The 20,203-nt window shown below is 44.6% G+C and overlaps 1 protein-coding gene across 6 annotated transcripts in view; it reads left to right on the top strand.

The window, feature by feature from the left end:
* The window catches only part of cux2b (cut-like homeobox 2b), a 95,997-nt gene that overhangs the window by 15,548 nt on the left and 60,246 nt on the right, over positions 1 to 20,203 (top strand). The window contains exon 1 of one of the 6 annotated variants that reach the window (XM_026186161.1): positions 2,223 to 3,331. The exons of 3 other annotated variants lie outside the window; for them this stretch is intronic. In XM_026186161.1, coding sequence (XP_026041946.1) covers positions 3,245 to 3,331 — 87 coding nt within the window. In that variant the 5' untranslated portion in view covers positions 2,223 to 3,244. 2 more of the 6 variants (XM_026186164.1, XM_026186162.1) reach the window with 2 other exon arrangements.

The following is a 20,203-nucleotide window of genomic DNA, read 5'->3' as shown; positions in this document are numbered from 1 at the left end:
AATAAACAGTAAGGAAGATTATGAGAATTATATTACTCATACTATTTCTGATACCTGCTGTATTCCCTTATGTTTTTTTTCCTGGTTTGTGAAGTGCATTTGAATTTTGTTGGTTTATAAATAATGCATTAACTTCTGGGAGGAAAAAACCCCCTAAAGGTTGACATCCTCACTTACCATCATATTTTCTCATGTCTGCCACTCCAGAAATGGCAAACGGGGAGGCGGGGGGGCAAAAACAAGAAGGTATTGTAATACTGCCTTTGTTCTGACAGGAGCGCTCTTAGAGCCTATTTTATATTCCTGCTGAAAATTAAAATTAAACTTTCATTGTTGTGCATGCTGTTTAATCCAATAACGATCTGATGTAACAAACTGCCGTAATATCTCTCAGCATACTTAATCGGAGCGGACTTAGCCCTGTCACTTTATATTAACCTCTGCTGCAACAAGAGAAGGGCTTCACTAATCTGCCATTGTTGGGTTTGGCAGTGTGTAGCTGGTGCAAAACAGATTTGGCAGTCAGCGCAAAAAGTAAAGGCTTTATAATGACAGTGGGGCCTCTCTGCTATTTGGGCTAATAATGTCAAAATCTAATAATGCTGTGGCCCTTGGAATTAGATGGGAGGTGAAATGGGTGGGAATGGAGGTAATGTGGAAAAGGATTTCGGTGGGGATCGGGTTTGGCCTCCCCACCTCCTCTCGTTATGTCGTTCGCTTTTAAAATGGCAAATTAGGAAGCAATTTAATCCCTAATGACCTTTTAAATTCTCCCAGTGTGGGTCTGCGCATGTGTTTGTCTTGTTGTCGATTTAAAATGTATGGTTGTGAAGAGGACGGCTGAAAGAGCGTACTGTCCTGACACATGACAACATAGTTGGATGCAATTGTGTTAACAGGATATTAGATTCGCCAGGAAGCATCCGAGCAAAGGGACCTCAAGAGTCTCGGCTAACGCGGTGATCTCACAGTGCTCAGCAAGGCGGCATCTGCAGCGTCATCAAAGCGCTCGACTCCTGTGTTTCCCCCCTGAATGCAGCCTTGTAACCAAAAACAAAAAGCTGATTGGATGCTCTCCCAGCCTTCCCTCATCCCCTCTGCTGTGGATGAGGTCTCAGCCCGGGAGATAAAATAACAGTTATTTCTCATGTGCTATGCCATTTTGTCAGTTTGACTGTTCCACTTATTCAGTGTTTTTTGACTTGCTGAGCTTGAGGGGATGTGAGTGCCATTTCGCAGCTAGATCTGAGTTGTGTTGATTGAATTAGACAAAGTCGGAAGATAATTAAGAACCGCAAGGCACTGCAAAACTGTCTGCTTCCAAACTGGTGAAAATGAGACGCTGCCACATCAATGAGCTAGCTGGCTCTGCTTGATGTCAGTGGTGGGTTATATCAGTTGACACCCTTACCTCCTAGTGCTGGAGCCAGTTTCCCTCCTTTTCCCTTTAATGTTTCTCCAAATATGATTAATCACAAGCCGTTAAAACCGTTGCTTCTGACAGCGCACCACGTTTGCACAGCTTTGTTTGTTTCTTTCACGCTAGTAATATGATCCTCAGCTGCCAAGTGTGGTTTTATGGCATAAACACAACCCCAAAGAGGTGTGTCTGGGAGTCAAATGGGAACAGCAGCAACATCTCTTAGACTTAAATCACTTAGTCACTTTAAGTGTTTGCAGTCGCGTTTGAGAATTTTAAGGAACTTTTGGACATTGATCTCTTGATATCTCGCAATAATCAGATTAAATAATTGTACTGGCAGCGAGATTGCTAGCTTCTATTTTTCATGGCACCTACTGTAATTTTAATAAAGTGTTTTTACTGCTTAAACATGAAGGTACTGTAAAGTGTATTATAGTCATATTTATCTATATTTACAATTTGGCACCGATGTCTCTTGTCTACTTTGAACTATAACAAGCTTTTGTTTTGTTTCCACAAGACACTCCTTACACTCCAAGGTTATGGGAACTCTGCCGAATGCCACATTTTACCAAACGCAGCCATGACTTCTAGTCTAAACTTAAAATAAACTTTAACAGTATTTTTGGTCATGCAAAAAAACTCCCACAAACAAATAAGCCAAAACAATCAATGATTTGAATGTAGACATGGACATTATGGCATCATTAAAAGAAGTATTGTAGTTTATTGTAAAAGCACTGCATGTTACAGTTCACTGGTCCATCTGCACGGTGAAAAAGCAAATCTGTATTTTTTTGACAGATGTTACTTTTTCACAAAGTCATTTAAGAAATGGGGAGCGGAGGGGTCAAACAGCTGGATCTGTCTGGTAATGTGCTGGCAGCTCATGTGCAGTCAGGCACCTCTCAGCCTTTCAGTTTCAGCCGTTGTATTTTTCACCCCGTTTTTATGGATGCCGGCCGAGTCGTGCTTCTCTTTCATTTCCATTGGCGGATAGGTAATGTAGCTGTGAGGTTAATGTTGAGAATCATATAGCTCAGGCACAATAAAACTGACACCGCGAGACCCTAAAGAAGTATGTTTATAGTAGCGCGCAGAGTCTGCTTTTGTTTGTGTGAGGTTGAATGCGGAGAAGGATCGGGATTGTTCCGAGGCCTCCCCAAAGGGTCTGGACTGCATGCGAGGAGGGTGGGAGCGCAGTGGAACACGGGGTGTCAAAGGCTAATTTTCAAAGCCCCTCACGGGCGCTCATCTCTCACTGTGAAGTGGCAAGCGTGGCAAGTGGCTTGCATGTTGTCATGGATACTAAAGCATGGGACCCCAGAGATGGGGAGCGGGGGACGAATGGCTGCCCTGTCTATAGGATTCCTGTCAACTCTGGCCTGATAGATGGCATTGACGGATCATTTTTCATACTGTAATTGTTCTTAGCAAACACAGAATACCCTCTAGTATAAACAGTGGTGTGCCGGCGGGCTAATAAAGTGGGAAAATGGAAAGGGATTCACTGATCCACAGCCTCTTTCAGTTTAAGAGACAATGCCTCTGTTGTCCAGGCGAGGCTTTCTGATTAGAGCTGTGAAGGCTGAGGAAAAAGCCCGGCCGAGAGAATAAAACAAGGCAATCATAAAGCAAACGGCAGTCACTTCTCTGTATCGATGTGGCTAGGCGGGGGTGAAGTCTGTGAGAAGTGTTGACAGCTGAAGGAACAACAGGAGTAGGTCTAGGAGTGATTCGTTTTCTCCCCCCTCTCTATTTGGCCAGTGAAACGGTGAGGGAGAATGCTTGTCCAAGATAACAAATACAGCACAAGTGCAGATGCATAGCAGGGACTGGGAGCTCTATCTGCCAAGCTCTGAGATAGCCAAGCGCCTGAGCTGGGTGCAAATGACTCTGGGTACAAAGGTACTATTTGTTCACCCTTGTTTTTGTATGGGGCCCCGTGTCTCTGCTATTACTATTGGGATTGACCCAGTGCCATCTTGGAATGCTCTTCCTGTGCACGGGGCTGCCGAGGTATGTAAGGGACATGACCTGGGACTTATGATGTCAACTGGAATCAGCGGAGCTCCGATCCAGCTTTCATTAGTTGTGATTCTTTAAGAAATCCCTTCAGAGGTGCAGATTAATGGTGATGGTGGAGAGCCAGGGCACCAGCTGGACACAATACTTTGGAATTCTCACCAGAGCAGAGGGTGTAATGTACCCATCATATCCTGGGTGATTAAAATTTTAGCAAATTACATCAAACTTTTGAGATGCCCACACTTTTGCTCACTCATTTGCTCTCTTCATAGCTATTGAGGGAGCCTGTTTATCTCTCGCCGCCGCTTCATAGTCCAGCTGTAAGCGTTTTTGTTGGGGGTTTTTTTTTAATGCAGGAGGAGGTCGGTAGGTGGATGATTCGTTGACTAATGTGTGTGTTGGAGGGGGACCTGCAGATGTTGTGTGGTGAGGCGAGCAGTCCTGGCACTCCTCGTGGAGCACCTCGCCCTTCTGACTGCACTGTGACACGCCGTGACGCCCGAAACACTTTAGGCTGACCCGGCCGCTCACCTCCTGCCTGATGGACAGATTAAAGGACCATTAAACATAATTACTGTTTCAGTTGGAGAGGCCAACTCATCCTGTCAGAAATGGTTACAAATTGCTTTACCTCTGCTCCCCCCCGCACGGCTCTTAAATTCTGAATTTCATTACATTTGTCTACTTTCTTGCCATCAACAAGTTCGGGCTTTGAAAGCAGAAATGGGTTTAGCGCGGAGAATTGAATAGGCAAATGGTGATTAATGGAAGGGTTTGAGAAATGTATTTTTGGAGCTTGCTTTGTAAAGGTTTTTCAGCTTCTGTGGCTCTAAGCCAATCAAAACGAGCGTGATGGCTGTGGAGAGGAGTGTGACAGGTAGTTGATGTGATCTGGAGTGGAGCGGTGTGAGTGTGTGGTCTGCTGCGCTGTCTGTCTGATTATGTAAAATGTGGTGAGGTGGTGTAACGTTGGCTGGCTGTTGCAGTGGTTTTTGCCAGCTTCACAGGGCCTGTTGCCAGTTTTACATGAGAATGTGCAGCAGTGCCTCGTAATGCTCTCTCTGCTCTCGGTATCCATAAGAAAACCCACACTGCCGCCCTAGGGAAATTGGTCGATACCATCATCCCAGCTGGAGGCCCAGGCGGCAGACAGAGTTTCCCCATTTTTTTTATTTTTTTTTATTTTTAAAAAAAACATCAACACTGATGTTTACTATGAGATCTTCCTCTACTGTAACCTGCCCCTCTTGCGCCCCTTCTCTTCCTCATTTAGCTGATTATTACACCCATGGTGAGAACAAACAGTTTCCTTACTTAATAATTCACATCACTTTCATCTGATACTCAGTTACCATGGGCAATTTAGTAGTTGAATAATTTTGTGAAAAATTCATTTATTATCGCTGTGCGTTATGAATCTGCAGAGACAGAGAGTGGAGTAGTGGAGGATTTTAAATTGCGTCTGTGGAGCGAGAGATCCGAGGGTAGGTAATGTGTTCTAATGTTCTCAGCCATATGCATTGTTTTCAGGGCTCATCGGTTTTACATCGATTCCCACTGAAGTGTTTAATTGCATCATGAATATGATCTAATTCTGTCCTTTTCACTGAAACTGGAGCACTCTCTGTAAATGATGTACGGCCTTGACAGCACCACATCAGGATGTATTTTATATGGAATGTAAATTATAGTGTTAAATTAGCCTGGAAAGATAACTAGCTGGCACGGGGGAATGGACTCAACAGTTTAATTTAGTGTCAAAAGGCCGTGAAGGGATAAATCACCTCTCTCTCCCCTCTCTGCTGTGCCATATTAGGCTTTAATCATTCTCTTTTCTTGTAATATCACTTGTTTCTCACTGCTGCCTAAGGAGTTCTTGAGAACTACACTGCATTTCTTGCAGCATCAGTCGGCTGCTTACAAATGCTTCAATTTGAGCATATAGAAGACAAAGCTTGCATCTTTCACTTTCACAGTTTTCCCCCCCCCCTACTTGAAATACAAGCAATTTAGCTTTCCCCTGAAGATCCCAAATGGCTCCTAAAGACCTAAACTAGCTCTCTTTACTCGTAGCAGCATCTTTTTGTCACGTGAGAAAGTACTCAGTTGTAATCTATAGGGCCTGAAAAATTAGGCCAGCACGGAACTGCTGGAAACCGCAGTCCCTGGAGTGGCCACTGGAGGCTGCCTCCAAAACCGAGCCAGTCCCCACAGTCTCTTAAGTTAAAATGCCCATATTAACAGCATTAGATGGTGTGTTTATAGCCTAGTACAAAAACTTGCTTTGGTCTCCATGGGTAGTTTCCTGCTTCAGCTGTACTATGGGTGATTTGGTATGCTTTCTGGTAGAGAAAGTCACTGGTTTGAGTCCAGCTGGAGATGCAAATCACCTTTGGGGTTGAACCAGGAAGGACATCTGGCATAAACCTGCCAAACCAAACATCTGGAGCTACCCCTGTGGCAAGCATTTGTTTCCATTTGGGTCCTGGTAAAGCTAAAGTTGGGGTTCTTGCTGCTTTGATTTGATTTTAAGTCACCCAGACATAAGCAGCTATAGCTCCCAGAGGTCTGCTGGGCATCACCTCCACTACAGTGAGTTGATTTGGTGCCTTTTGGAGTATTCTTAACCTCCTAAGACCCGAACTCTTTCATGGCATGCATTTTCACTTTCTCTTTGCTATTTGGGCTGATTGGGCCCTGATGAGTGTAAAAACAAAGAATTACCTGATTTTTTTTTTTTTTTACCTGATTTTTGTTTCTGAGAAAAATAAGATCCACGTAAGAGGACATTCGTTTTAAATTTCGATAGAATAGTGGCAGTATAATGTCCTCATAAGTGGATGTCAGGCCCTTGTAGAGCACAATTTAGTATTTTGGTCTAGACAACCCAAAATGTGATGTCCACATATGTGGATGCGAGGTCCTAGGAGGTTAATGTACATATCTGACAAATCTTTTTTTTTTTTTTATACTTTTTTTTTCTTAGTTGCCAGGCTGTTTATATATGTGTATTGAATCCTTGGAGCTTGCTAGCCTTAGCCAATAACTTACACTACATCATAAAAAACAACAACATTATAGCCAGCACTAAAAACCTAACTTTGAGACTATAAAATGCAGAATCCAGAAACCAATGGGTGATGTCAAGGTGTCTAGGTCCATCTTTTATATTCTTCTATGGAACAGACAAAAGAAGGTTAGGAGTGTAAGGCGTCACTGCGTAGGTGGGGGTATTCTTAAACAGATAAAAGCTGTTAGGAGATAGACTTGGGCTTTATAACAAGGATCTCCCCCCGTTTCCTGTCCTCAAGGCTGGAGTGTTTGTCTGAGTGGCCTTCGCTATTATCCAGAGCTACCCTCCATAGGCCGCTGTGCCTGGGAGCAGCCCTCTTGCAGCCCGGCCCTATCTACTATGATTGTGTCCTTGACAACAACTACAAGAATCCACCTGGCCAAGATCTGGGTTTTAATGTGAGAACTCGTTTGGCTTTGTGTTCCCAGAGCCCTCATTGTGAATTGACATTCACTTTAATTCACTTCTTACCCACTTGATGGGGATGGGTACATAGATGGAGGAAGACGGGCTCAAGGAAGAGCTGAATTGGTACCTCAGGTGATTCAAATTCCTATATCTTTAAAAAAAACAAAACGTGGTGAGTCACAGACATCCTATAAACCAACTACTGCTCACTCAGGGTACCTCCTCACACTTTGAATTCCTCTCAGTATACCGCTGAATCTGACAGCTCTCTGGAGAAAAGAGCCCTTAAATTATCAAGTGGGGCTCTAGTTGTTTTCCTTGTTGTTTTCAACTCCTAAAAGGAGGGGGTAGGGTGGGCTTTGGGGATGAATTGGTATGTTAAATGAGCTATGGGAGGTCTGCTGAGTTTTTTTTTTTTTTTTGAGTAGGGGGGAGTTCAGTCAGACGAGAATTGCTGCGTTGGGTGTTTGAGGCAGCTGTGTGAAGTCATTTTCCGGGAGTGCAAGCGGGAGAGAGGTGCGGATTAGGCAGCGCCTCTGAGCCGGAACAAGTCTGTCTGGGAAGGGATGAAGGCTACAAACCATAGATCTAATTCCCTCTCACGCTGCTAGACAGCAGAGACACTCACACATAGCCAGTGTGAATTAGGCCCATTTGCTCCCCTCACTCTGAAGCGAGCGAACACGGGGAGCAGACAGGGAGAAGTTGACATACTCCTCACATCCTGCCCTCGCTCCCGACTCCCCGCGCTGCTTCCAGCCCACCTCCAAAAGCTGTCTCCAGCTCACGCTCGTTTTTTTTTGTTTTGTTTTTTTTATTGTTTCTTGTGCTGCAGGTCTTTATTATTGCTGACATTAACATGAACACAGTGCAAAAACAGGCTCCAGTGTAATCCTGTGAGAGGGGGTGGAAAAAGGGCATTCCACTGGCAGTGCAGAAAATGTTTGCACCTGTGGCCACATTGATCGCGTGCTTGAAACTCCAATGCTCTGAAGTTCATGTCTTTTTAATGTGTGTAATGCCTCGCCTCAGGTCATGCGATTGCCCCGAGGTTACGGAAGGTCCACGAGGCTGCGTGCGGTGGTGGATTAGCTGTCCTCCTTCCTCCCTGCCTACCTTGATAAACATGGCACCCTCTCTTTGGCTCTGCGTGCACGGAGCCAAACCTAGTGCCCTCTCGTCCACACACAAAAACCTGACCCCAGAGCTCAGATCAATGCAGCTGACCCAGATACACTGTCCCCCTGTCTCTTTGTGATTGGACATACAGTGGTTTGCTTGTGGGTCAGAGGCAGCAGGGGAAGTTACAATTCAGAGCTGAATGCTATCCACCATGTAAAGCAGGCACACAGTGGCCTTGAGGCTGTTTGAATTTCACCCAAAGTGTGAGCAGTATTTCTGTTTTTTCTTGCAATTCCACCGGCATGGAAAAACACGGGTGGCTTTAGTTATTAAGCTTTTGTTTAAGAGCTTTGCTAGTTGTGAAGAAAGATGGAGATGTTGGTGTAAGAGGCTCCCCCTACCCCCCGTCCTCTCCCTGTTGTGCTTGTCTCTCCCATCACAGCCCTCTCCACCCTGCGTGCCCAGTAATGAGTTGTATTACATGCTCTGTGGTGGGCATGTCTTGTGTTAGGGGCCTGTATTCAATCTTTGTACTGTGAATGCAGGGGAAGGCTCTTTGTGTGTCTTTGAGATGCGCTGAATTGAGACGGTGTGCACCGAGTGAAGCTGATGAGGAGAGAGCGAGTCCTGAGAGGAACATGTGGATGCCTGGCAGGCAGCGAAACGCTCTTGTATGTTTGTGCGCGCTTGTGCGTAGACGCCGTGTTTACGCCGTGTGCGTTCGCCGTGTGCGTTCGCTTTTGGAGGGGCGGATTTCAAGGAAGTGTGCTGCTGAGCTGGATGCGAGTTGAATTAGTCTTAGTAATTCAGTTTACTTATCCCCACATTTTCAAATGGCACGCCAAGAGGTAGTGTATATTATATGAATGAAAATCTACTCCAGTCGGCTCATTCATCACTTGAGCCTCTCATTGTAACCCGCTCTGTGGACTGGCGAGGGGCCTAGCTATGGGCTAAGTGATTTTTATGAGGGAGCATCATGGGGCTCAGGTCTTATTCCTTTTTGTAGGAATGCATTTTCTACTTAGATGGCAACAAACTGCATTTGCACTTAAAACATATTCTGTAATCTTCTGTTATTTTACATACAAATTGCATCCTGGGCGATGCATTCATCATTGCTCATATCCAGCCCACTCTTAAATGAAAAATGTATCTGAGATGAATAATGGATCCTTCCATAGTATAATTTTATGTTTCTTGAATATACTCGAGAGTTCCTCCTCTGCTATATCCTCTAAATTTTTCTGCCTTGCCTGGATGAAGTTTTAGATATGAAGAAAAATTACTTATTTACCGTGGTTATTGTTTACCTGAGAAAATTTTACAATATGAATCCTCTTCAGTACAGATAATATGTGGAGTATGGCGTCGAAGGAAGAAAAAAAAGCACTCTGCCGTTGTACAACTCCAGGATACTTCATATTTGAACGGCAGTCAGTCACGATCGTGTAGCGTCTTAAATGTTTAGTGTGTGGAACTCTCGGTCGGGAGATGATGGGGTTTGTAGACAGCTAGCGTACACGGCTGCTGATGTAGTGGCAGTGTGGTGGGGTTTCCTCTTGGGGGGGCTATGGGTGGGCAGCCGTGTGTGAAGCTGGGAGAATTGAGGTTGAGTAGCCGAGCCCTCTGTCTTTATCTCTAATTACATGGTGAGTCTTGGGGAGATTGGGCAGCACTGTAAAGCCCCGGCAGATAGCTTTGCGGCACCCTCCCCCTGGCTGTTACAGCGCAGGATCTAGGGGTGTGAAGCAGAACCAGGTCTGGTGGGGCCCTAATGCCCCCACAGATTTTCTCTCTGGGGAGCCCCGGGCGTTCTTTCCTCTCCATGGCAGCGCCGCAGTCTGCCGCATTCCAACCTGCCGCTCGGGGAGAAGCACACCGAGGCTCCGGGAGCCCACTCTGTCGTGCTCTACTTGCTCCTGTCGGTTTTTTGTCGTCCCCGAAGTTTCGCAGCTCGTCCTGGGAGACGTCTTGACACAGAGTTGCAGATGGGAGGCACTGGACCGAGGCAGCTGGTGTCACAATGTGGATTGGAATTCACAGTTGGGATAAAATATGAAACAAATATGTCATTACACATATGTTTTCCACTGTTTGTTCACCCAGCTGTTTCCTAGCTCAGCTCCCCCCACTCCCCCTTGCCTTGCCATATAAACCTGGGTAGGGCTGACTACTAATAATCCATGATTTGTCCCATTGTGCTCCATTTATTTTATTTTTTCCCCCCAGTTACTTATGAGCATTATCCTCTGTAGCTGTCACTTTGGTCTGCTCAAAAGAGCTGTGCCTGCTGGAATTTAATGTTTACACTTGTTTTTGATGATACGAGGCGACGCCATCAAAAGACGGCAGAGAACATACTTCACTACAAATGAAGGCAGAATAATTCCCAGTCAGTTAAGTGTCCTTTGATTCTTTTGCAAGTTTAATCTGCAGAAATCAATAAAAGGATGCACGTTGGGCCTGGGAGTCAACAGCAGCCGTGTTTGATGGGTAAACGGACAGCCAAATGGATGATGCGGGGGAGCATTCATCTTTCTTTAGGCAAATTGGGCTGCTAGGTCCCGACTAATTGATTGATCGCATGGACTTGCTGATACAATCAAAGCCTGGCCTGATTTATGGCGATAAATCGATTGATTAATAAGGTTTTCTGGGATGGGTTTGGTCCGTGATGGTGGCGAGAAGCAGGGGCGGAGGGGGAAGACACCTCCGAGCCACACATCCGTCTTGGAGCCATCAGCCGTGTTGGTTTAGTGTGGTAATAAGAGAGGCCCGGATCTCCCAGCTGACATTTACAAAGAGCCGCTTGGCTATGACCCGCTCCCTAGATTAACCTCCACTTGTTCTCATAAGTATCCCTGATATTAAAAGATGGGAAGCAGCATCAGGCGGTGGCGGAGGGGGGCAAAAAAAAGAAAAAGAAGTGTGACTTTTTTCAGTGCACCGTTTGCATACATCATTAGGGAGAACAACAAAAATCAATTGCACATTCCAGAATAAATAAAAACAAATATCTTGAGCGGGCCCTCTTGTTGACTCATTCCAGATTACATTTAGTCGGCTGTTTAAACGCTGATTTACAGCAAGATGGAGTCCATTCCCCGCACTCGCCTGCCTGTCTGCCTGCCTGTTCAGAATATGAAATGGAAGTTAAACACTGTGAATCTCCAGCGTGAGGAGGAGGGCTCTGGACGTGTGGGCAGTGTAGCATCAAATAGATTGTGTTTCCTCCCGTGTAAACGCCTAATGTGTGCCGAGCGCTCTGACACAGATGAATGTAAGGAATTTGCTGTAAAGACTTTACGGCCCTTTTGAGAGACATGGCTGGAAACCGGCAGCGTGGAACCTCCTCCACGCCCCCCTGAGCACATGTCCGCACAACACGCGCACGTTGGCGAGCGCTTGCACTTGCACTTGCACACGTGGCGAGGCGCACGGCCCTCCAAGGAGAGAGGCTACATCAAACTGGCAAAGCTGGTGCAGGCATCAGGGATGCTTTTTATTTGCTTTGGGTCAGATGTGGTGGCCCTGACGATGTGATGAGAATCATCCCACAGACCTGCTCGACGCTGTGCGCCGTATTAAGGCAGGAAACAATCTCCTGACCGAGCTTATCATTTAATATACGAGCGCTACCTTCTGTTGCACAACAGGGCAAATTTTAAAGCGACTGAAGTATAAACTGGCCTTTCAAGTGGCTGCTCCCATTTTGTGACAACAGAACTCGCCTGCCAGTTCCCCGAGCCTTTTGTGACGGAGCTCAAAGCTCTCGGCTGCTTGTTGTCAGCTCCGGTTTTATTCCCACTCTCACCGCTCTATTTAGATTCATTTATTTTTGGTTCAAATGCTGTAAAATGAAAGTGTGATGCCGAGAGGGAGGGTAAAGGGAGTGTTCCCTCTCTCTCAGACAGGTGGCCCCGGTTTATGTCGCCGGGCCCCAGGGGCCCCACTAACTGAGTCTGAGCGAGAGGAGGGACCCGTCTCTCGGCGCTACACAGGTGGTGTGAAACGCAGCCCTCTCTCCACACCTGAAATATTCAGATTCTTCCAGCGGCTTCGCTTTGATCTCACCGCAATCGACAAGGGAAAACGTAGAGGATGGGGTGGTGGGGGGTAGAGAAAACAACAAAAACAAGAGGAAGAGCAGCACACCTGAGAGCGAACAGATTGACATTTCTTAAGAGAGAATAAACAATCGCAGGTTAGCTGTGCTGCATCGCTGCAGCTCGTCGTTTCAGGTGAAAGTGGGCCACGGCAGCGATGGCTGCGTCTGCGGAGCCTTCCTCCTCTCGTGCAAACTGACCTCAATGGTGAAGCTTCACAGGAACGAGTCCCCCGCAGCACGCTCCTCTGTTTCCACTTTGAAAGTTATTAGAAACCAGAAAGCAAAACCTGTCCCCAATTTTATTCAAGTGCGACACTGTTGCCGCTCGCCTAATTTTTCACGCATACCCCAGAAAAGAAAAAAACCCCAACTTATTTTGGACGGTTATTGTGTTTGAAGCACCGGGCTCTCTCTTTTTTCTAATTCTCAACTATTGTAACACCTCCCCGTTGCTCTTTCATATTCACATCTCCATTTGAGCCGATCATTTTGGCCGACTGAGGTTATCGTGTCTTCGCTCAGGTTTCAACCCACTAGTCTGCTAATGAATCATAGGACTGTGTAATTAGTCACCCTGCATGTACAACACAATGACAATAGACACCCTGATTGTAACCACAGAGTTTGAAAGGAGCAGAACAATGCTCGGCCTTAATGATGATATATAAGGTGTTGTAATTGGCCTTCGTTTGGAGCGCTCAGTCATGGATTGTAATTTGAAGTTTCTAATTGGAGGGCATTTAAAGTTATTCATTGGTTTCAGAGTGGATACAGGATTGTTTGAAAGAGCTGTAATAAGATGTTTTCATGATACCTCTTGATACTATTTTTGAATAAGACTTTACAATAAATGGAATTAGGGCCTCCCTGGTCATACTAAGATGAATTACCAGTGCATTAGTGTGAAAAAAAAGAGGGGGAAAAGCGCATTTGTGTGTACATGTGTGTCCAAGCGTGCATGTTGGATTTAAAGAGAGAGAAGTGTTGACAAGTAGGCTGTGCTCTGGCGCATCAGGCGCCAAAAACTCTCTAAATGAAGCAGGGTATGACGAATAATGGCTGACAACACCAGTCACACCTTTTGCTGATGGTTGTAACGCTCATGCGCTTCTCCTTCCTTTTGTAAGATTTAGCATGCTGTTTGAAGACAGCCTGACTGACTGGGGATTAATTATTTTGGATGATTTATCAGACTTTCCAGTCCAGAGTTGAGCGAGGTGTCAAAATGAAACGTAATTTTTAAAAAACATTTATTTATTTATTTTCCGTCCGCATTCGCCGGTAAGTCCTCACACACAGTCTGTACACTATACACCTTTACCTGTTTATGCACAATGCAGTCAGCATTGCTGCTACACAGTGGACGGAGCTAGGGTTCCCAACCTCGGTGTCAGGACCTCACAAGGAGACATAAAATGTATCAGAGGAGGTGAAAGGAGACTTATTGGACACTCGGAGCACACATGCTTATTATACACAGTTCCTGCATGACTGCTGCAGCATTTTTCGGCTGCAGCTTGTACGTTTTTATATGACGTGCGCAATGAGCATGGGATCAAACCTCCAATCCTGTGATTACTCTACTCCCACAAATGTAATAAGGCAATGGCAAGGGAAAAGGAAAGGAAGGCATCATGTCTTCATATCATTCGAAGTCTGTTTAAGCTGCAGAATTTCCTATCGCCTCCTCAGACATGTCAGGCCTGCTGCTGTCCTGCATCGCTGCCCCTCCACTACCCCAACATTCACCTGTGGGCTCTGAGGGATAATTACTTATCATGTCCCAGATTCTACGTGTGTCATATTTTTGGGAAGAGATGATTTCAGAGCTGAACTCTCGCTATATTCTGTTGCTTTAATGAATCAGTAAATTCAAATATGAGCTCTCTGACTGAAGTACGCATGGATTGTGATTTTCTGGGCAGATACAAAAATTATGATTTAGCTGATAGCTGATGGTTTATTCTCTCTCGTCTTTATTTTTTTGTGGTCATTCATTCTGCCTTTTTCCCCATGAAAACAAGGAAATTGTCTTTACAGATGATACTTTAACAGATTTATTGCCCACAGACATTCATGTTTGTCCTGTCTTCCTCTGCTAACTGCTAACCCGTCACGGCACATAGCTGCCCCTCCCTGAGCCTGATTGTGTTGGAGGGTTCTTCCTATTAAAAAGGAGTTTTTCCTTCCCACTGTCGCCAGGTGCTTGCTCATAGCAGGTCGTTTGATTGTTGGGGTTTTGTCTGTATTATTGTTGGGTATTTATCTGTTGTTGTGATTTGTCACTAAATTGAATTGAATTGAATATAAAGTTGAGGCAAGTCTGTGTTACCTTACCTAACAGATGTGTATGCAAATAGCTGTGTGTGGAAGCTGCTTATTTGCGCCTTATTTCTCTTTAATTAGCCGTTGGCAGTCAGTGTTTGGCAGATTTTCAGTGCAGACCTCTTCATAACCATGTTTAGATAATATTTTTGTGGGTAGACCGTATACTTTGTAACTTTTTCTAAATCTTTATCTTGGGTTAAGCTCAACCCCATGTTGCACTCAACGTTGTTTAAATGAACTGGGAAATATTGGGTAATAGTGGGTATTGGGTAGTTTGGTTGAACCGCAGTGTGATGGTGACATGAAATGATGTAGAGCAAAACTAACGAAGCATCAGTTCGGGGAATAAACAGATGGAGGGGGATGCCAGGTGATAGCATCCCGCCCCCCCACAGCATCCCTGTCAGAAGCTGCATGCTCAGCTCACATTCCAAGTGTGGGGTCGCGGAGGTCAGAAGCTCCTCCCTGCTGGGTTTGTCTGGGCGGTCTAGCACCCACATAGACACACGCTGTCTGTTTGTGCCCTTAACTGACGCTCAGCTCAAGGAGGCCAGATAAGAGTTCATTTTGGATCTTTCATATGGACAGGCGCCAACGTGCACCTCTCCCCGAGCTCCTCTAACCCCTTCAGCCAAACCACTCCCTCCGCCGTTAGCGGCTGGGAGCGTTTGCCAATCATAATGTTGAGGCCAGACTAGACTGCAGTGATTGGGGCCATTGATTGTAGTGATTTGATTTATTGATCAGTCTGCCCTCTCGAATGTGGCGTCTCGGATGCGGGGCTAATCTGAGGCTGCTATGGACAATCTTGTGCCTCACAGAGAATGAGAAGCGATAAGGAAAGTATGAAAGGAAACTACACTTATCTTAATCACATACTGGTCCCCGCTCTGCCTCGTTCGCTGCAGCCCCCCGTGTGCAGATGTCAGCGCACATGTGTCTGTGCGCACACATGTGTGCCAAATCGCTCTTTTGTGCAAGACCTTGCGTGCAAAGAGTGTGTGTTGTTGTGTCAGTGTGCGTATGCGGTGGGGGTTGTGAGGCAGTACAGTCACCAGGCAGAACAGAGTGGATCTATAAATTGATGGAATTCAAAGCCTCCAGCATCGATTACCATTATAACAAACAGCAGCACACAGAATGTCTGATTATTTTTAGACAAAGATTCTGTGCTCTCAGCAGCAATTCTGCTGATGCTGTCACACTTTCAGACATCTGCCTATGATTGCAATTAGATGGGATACAAAAAGAAAAATAATACCCCCATCTGCATTTTCCCCTCTCTCCTCCTCCTTCCTATTTTTTCCCTATTTAATTTGTGCTGTCCAAGCCCACTGCACACAATAGTGATTTTGACTCAGTCTACCTCAATGCAGTACCTTGCTAGTTTTCTTTTTTTTGCACAGTTGTCAACATTTTCCACCACGGCTTGTCTTTGTGAAAGGCCAGAAAATAGCTTACCACCACAGATGTAATCAAGATGAGCTAGGTTTAATGAATCAATGTCAAATCTACTCCAACATAACACATTAGCGAGTCCTGGATTTTACCTAAAACATTCCTGCTTGCACAGATTGCTACAGCACATCATTTTGCTCCACTTTTTTTTTTTTGTCAAGAACAATTGTGTTAATTAGCTTTTATCCAACTTCCCTTTGCCTAGAATCATCATTTAAAGAAACATAACATACTCGCTTTGTCTTTTTTTGTGTGTCAGATTTCTTGCCACCTCTAACCTCCAGTTTCTTGCCTGCTTCTCTCACCCTATGGAATCTGAAAGGATCTGTGCCTGTAGCCTTCGCTGCAACACGCTTTGCATAAACCTCAGACCTCTTAATGTAATATAAACAGCTGCTTTATCATATCATCTGATGGCTCCACTATGGGGTCCGTCTTTGGTCAGTGTCAGAAGGCCACAGTCTGCTTTTGTAAGCCAAAGGATATATGAGTCATGGTTTCACAGCTATTTTTTCCTTCCCTTGTGTTTAGCTGGTCATTGAGCCGCTAGTCCGTTTACAGGCTGCCAATAGGGTGCAGATCTAGCCTGTTAAAACCACTAAGCTCCTTCTTTCTTGGTCTTTGTTTTCGAGTCACCAAGATTGCCTTCTTCTCACGTATCGATGGGAGCACACCAGGACTGGTTCCATTCTCAAAATCCCTCTTTCCTGCCTCCTCTGGTCCCAGTGACAGCTCCGCCCTCCCAGGGGAAACTCATCAATTATGGCTGGATGTTTGACTGGCAGAGGCTTAATGACAGGAGCTCTGTATTGACCTGACTGCCACACACTGAAAATTTGGTCCCAATCGCCCTTTTTAAAACCTGTCAAATGATTACTGAGAAACTCCTCTTTGCACAGCTTGTTGCAACTTGCCTTTTCTTCCTCTTTTTTTAAGACGAAGAAATCTACATGTTCATGCAATTGATCCTGTGAAGGATGAAGCCCAACATAATGAAGGGAGATAAGTGAATTTTATCAGGGATCTTGAAGGTCCCCTGGTTGTAGGTTGAAACGGATCACATCTGATTAGAAAGCAGAGGAAAAGTCTTCCTCAGTATCTTTTGTCTCTGGAGATAGCATTGCTATTTCAGCAACACTATATTGTGAGTTTCTCCCATCATCAGTCTGAACAAGACAACCAAAGTAGCAAACCGTCTGTTCTGCCTCACTTCTTTCCAGAAAGACAGGCAGTAGGTTTCATTTGATGGGCTGTTGCCCAGGCTCCCCTCCCTCGTAATGGTCTAGAAACTGTGGGGATGCTTTCAAAATAACCGTGCCATAATGACTGCACTGTTTGACTTGCATACTGCATGAGTATCCACCATTCTCATCAGCTGAGCTGCAATAAAAGTGAGCCCAGCTTTACGGCGAAGCCACTGACGCACGGGCAGACTCAGAAAAACCACACTGTTATATCTTAAGTACTTATAAAATCCACTCAAAGTCACTTCTTGAGGAATTTTCTCTTGGCAAGATTAGCCAGTCTAGGGCCATTTGAATCTAGTGGAGGTTGGCCGGCTTCTGAAAGCCGACTCTCTAATCTCCAGGAAGGCTCATCCCAGATGGACTGTGAGGACTAACAGGAATTTATAAAGTCCTGTCGCCTTATCCTGTACAGCCATGCCCTTTTTCTTTCTTTTTTTTTTCCTTCTGTGACAGCACGATTTACAAGGAAAGACACATTTCCTTCTCACCAAACGTATCATAAATATTGGGACGTTTTGACAAGGGTAGATGTTCAAACATGTTACATTGGTCTTTGGTATAAATACAAGGCACGCAGCCTTTTAGGCATGATTGACTTCAACTTGACCTGTCATTACTTGAAAACTACACATTGCATTGCTGCAGTTTACGTTTTTCTTTAGTTTCTTTTTGTATTAATGCAAAGCAATTTCACACAGACCCAGACACACATAGAAAATAACTGCAGTGAGCTATGAAAACAACTGACCCAGAATAAAATGGGTGGTAATGTCTATTATTCGTATTGTTAGCAGTCTTCCTTAAAAGACAAAACTACACTTGATTAATCTGACTTACTGTATTGCACTATGTATCTTCTAGCTCGTCTTATTTCTTTATTTGCGTGCACCTAATCTGTTCAGTTGGCCACTGGTTTATATGTTGCATATATACCACATGAGAGCAGTCTCATCTAAGGCTTTGTGAACAGTGAAAAAATATAATTTTATATTTGTTTATATATTTATGGCATCACCTGTAGTGAAGCTCTGGGCTGATGCTAATGCCAATGTTTAAAATAACTTGGTCGATTGTCTATACCAGTGCTTTTACTTTATGTCCAGGATAGCAAATACATTTAAAAAATGTTTTTCTTTTTTTTTATATTTAGCTTTTGCTAAAGTGACACAAATGATAAACATCAATCTCAATATGCGATGCATATGGGGAAAAATGAGCAAAGACGCTAACAGAGATTGGCTGCTGCCACAAAAACAACCAAGAAATGATGCAGTCGATAAGAACCAGACTTTCCAATATTTGTTAACTTCTTTTTTTGCTAAAAATCTTCATCCAGCAAACCTCTTGGCTATGAGCGGAAAACTGCAGCTTAGCACAGCAGCACATGCCTGGAGGTGCAACCTGGCCAGTCAGGAACATTTGCCCCCTTGTAGTGATGCTTGTGACTTTTCCGTCTTTAGCCTGTGGCGATGACGCTCTGTGTTCAGTGATCGATCACCGATTTCTTGGAAAGTGAAGTTTTTGTCAGAAATTAAATCCTTTGCAAACATGTTACACATGACTATCCATGTGTGTTGTTATAAAATTACTATAATTCAACAACTGGACACAGTTCGACAGTTCAAGTTTAAGATCTATAGAAAATAAACAAAGCTGCATGAATTAAATCTGATTTTTTTTACATGTTAGGGCACTCAAAAAAGTTAAATTGAAAGTTTTAGACCTCAGCTTGGCTCTCACTGCTTTCATTGCATATGTCAACTGGGCTGATAAATGGGCTGATAGTGATATTGGAGTGATGGATCAGTACATCCTTAGTTGTATGGTTTTTAACCTTTTAATGACTGAAAGTGTTGTTTTGATTGAACAAATTTAAAGATTCAGTGTGTTGCATTGAGGCTGAACGCCAATGAAAGAGTCAGGAAGTCAGAAAGAATAAAATGCTGTTATAGTTTTGTGACATACAATAATGCCATACCTAACATTTAAATGGACTTCTGTGGAACATTTTATAGGCTAAGACGGTTGGAGAAGAAAGAGTTAGTGGGATAAGTTTAATATAACCTCCTGTAGAGGAACCTGGGGTGGATTGATGGGCATTAAAGCTGTAGCTTTGACATTGGACGCTGCTCGTCACATCTCAGGAGCATGGACCTTGGCCAATACAGCGCCAAGGTTGTAAATGTCCTCAAGGCTTGCATGCTGTCGCAACAAACTTTTACTGCAGAGGCGATAGCATCAGTCAGGTACCTTTCTTGTAGACAAATTGGTAAAGTTGTGGCGTTAGAGTTTCAGTGTATAGCATCTCGCTTAAGACAGTGCACATTCCTACTTTAGCCCCTTTTTGACTCGCCAGTCCAGGGACTTGAACCAGCAGCCCTTCAATTAACAGACCGCTTCTCCAACCGACAGGCTGTCACCATCCCACGAGGCCACGGCTGGTTGGAAGCTTCATCCTTCCATTATCTGACTTTTTTCCCTCTCCTCCTTGTCGTGTTATGATTTATTAAATTGCCTTTAAGTAAGACTGCAGATTAATTAAAACACAGTCAATTTAATTTCCGTCATATATAAATTCGTAGTGGTAATTGAATCCCCTACTCCACTTTTTATATTGTAACCCAGCAGTTACAAGAGAAGAAGAGCCTCGTCAATTACTGATAATCACAGTCCAAACTAAGAGGAATACACTGCTGTCTGTTTCACTGCTCGGTGTAGGAAAGCAGAGTTCGAATCTGCTTTCTCCCTTTTTTTTCTGTTTGCTGAAAGAGCCGGGAATTGGATGACTGATCAATAATATTGGATTTGCGGATGGCATGTGGTGCAGCTGAGTCCACGGTGAATGCAAGGTTCTGATGAAGGGGCCTGCTGCACAGGCAGCTATGCATAGCGGATCAGACATGTCGGCAGGGCGGAGCTCTCGTTTTGCTATGACTACAGATATGTAAGCAACCGATGTGACATTAATGGAATAGCAATTGGGGCCCGTTGTTGTAGCAAAAGGG

The sequence above is a fragment of the Astatotilapia calliptera genome, chromosome 12 (assembly GCF_900246225.1).
Source record: "Astatotilapia calliptera chromosome 12, fAstCal1.2, whole genome shotgun sequence".
Taxonomy (NCBI): domain Eukaryota; kingdom Metazoa; phylum Chordata; class Actinopteri; order Cichliformes; family Cichlidae; genus Astatotilapia; species Astatotilapia calliptera.
Note: the sequence above shows the minus strand (reverse complement) of the source record. Positions and strands in the feature narration are given on the sequence as shown.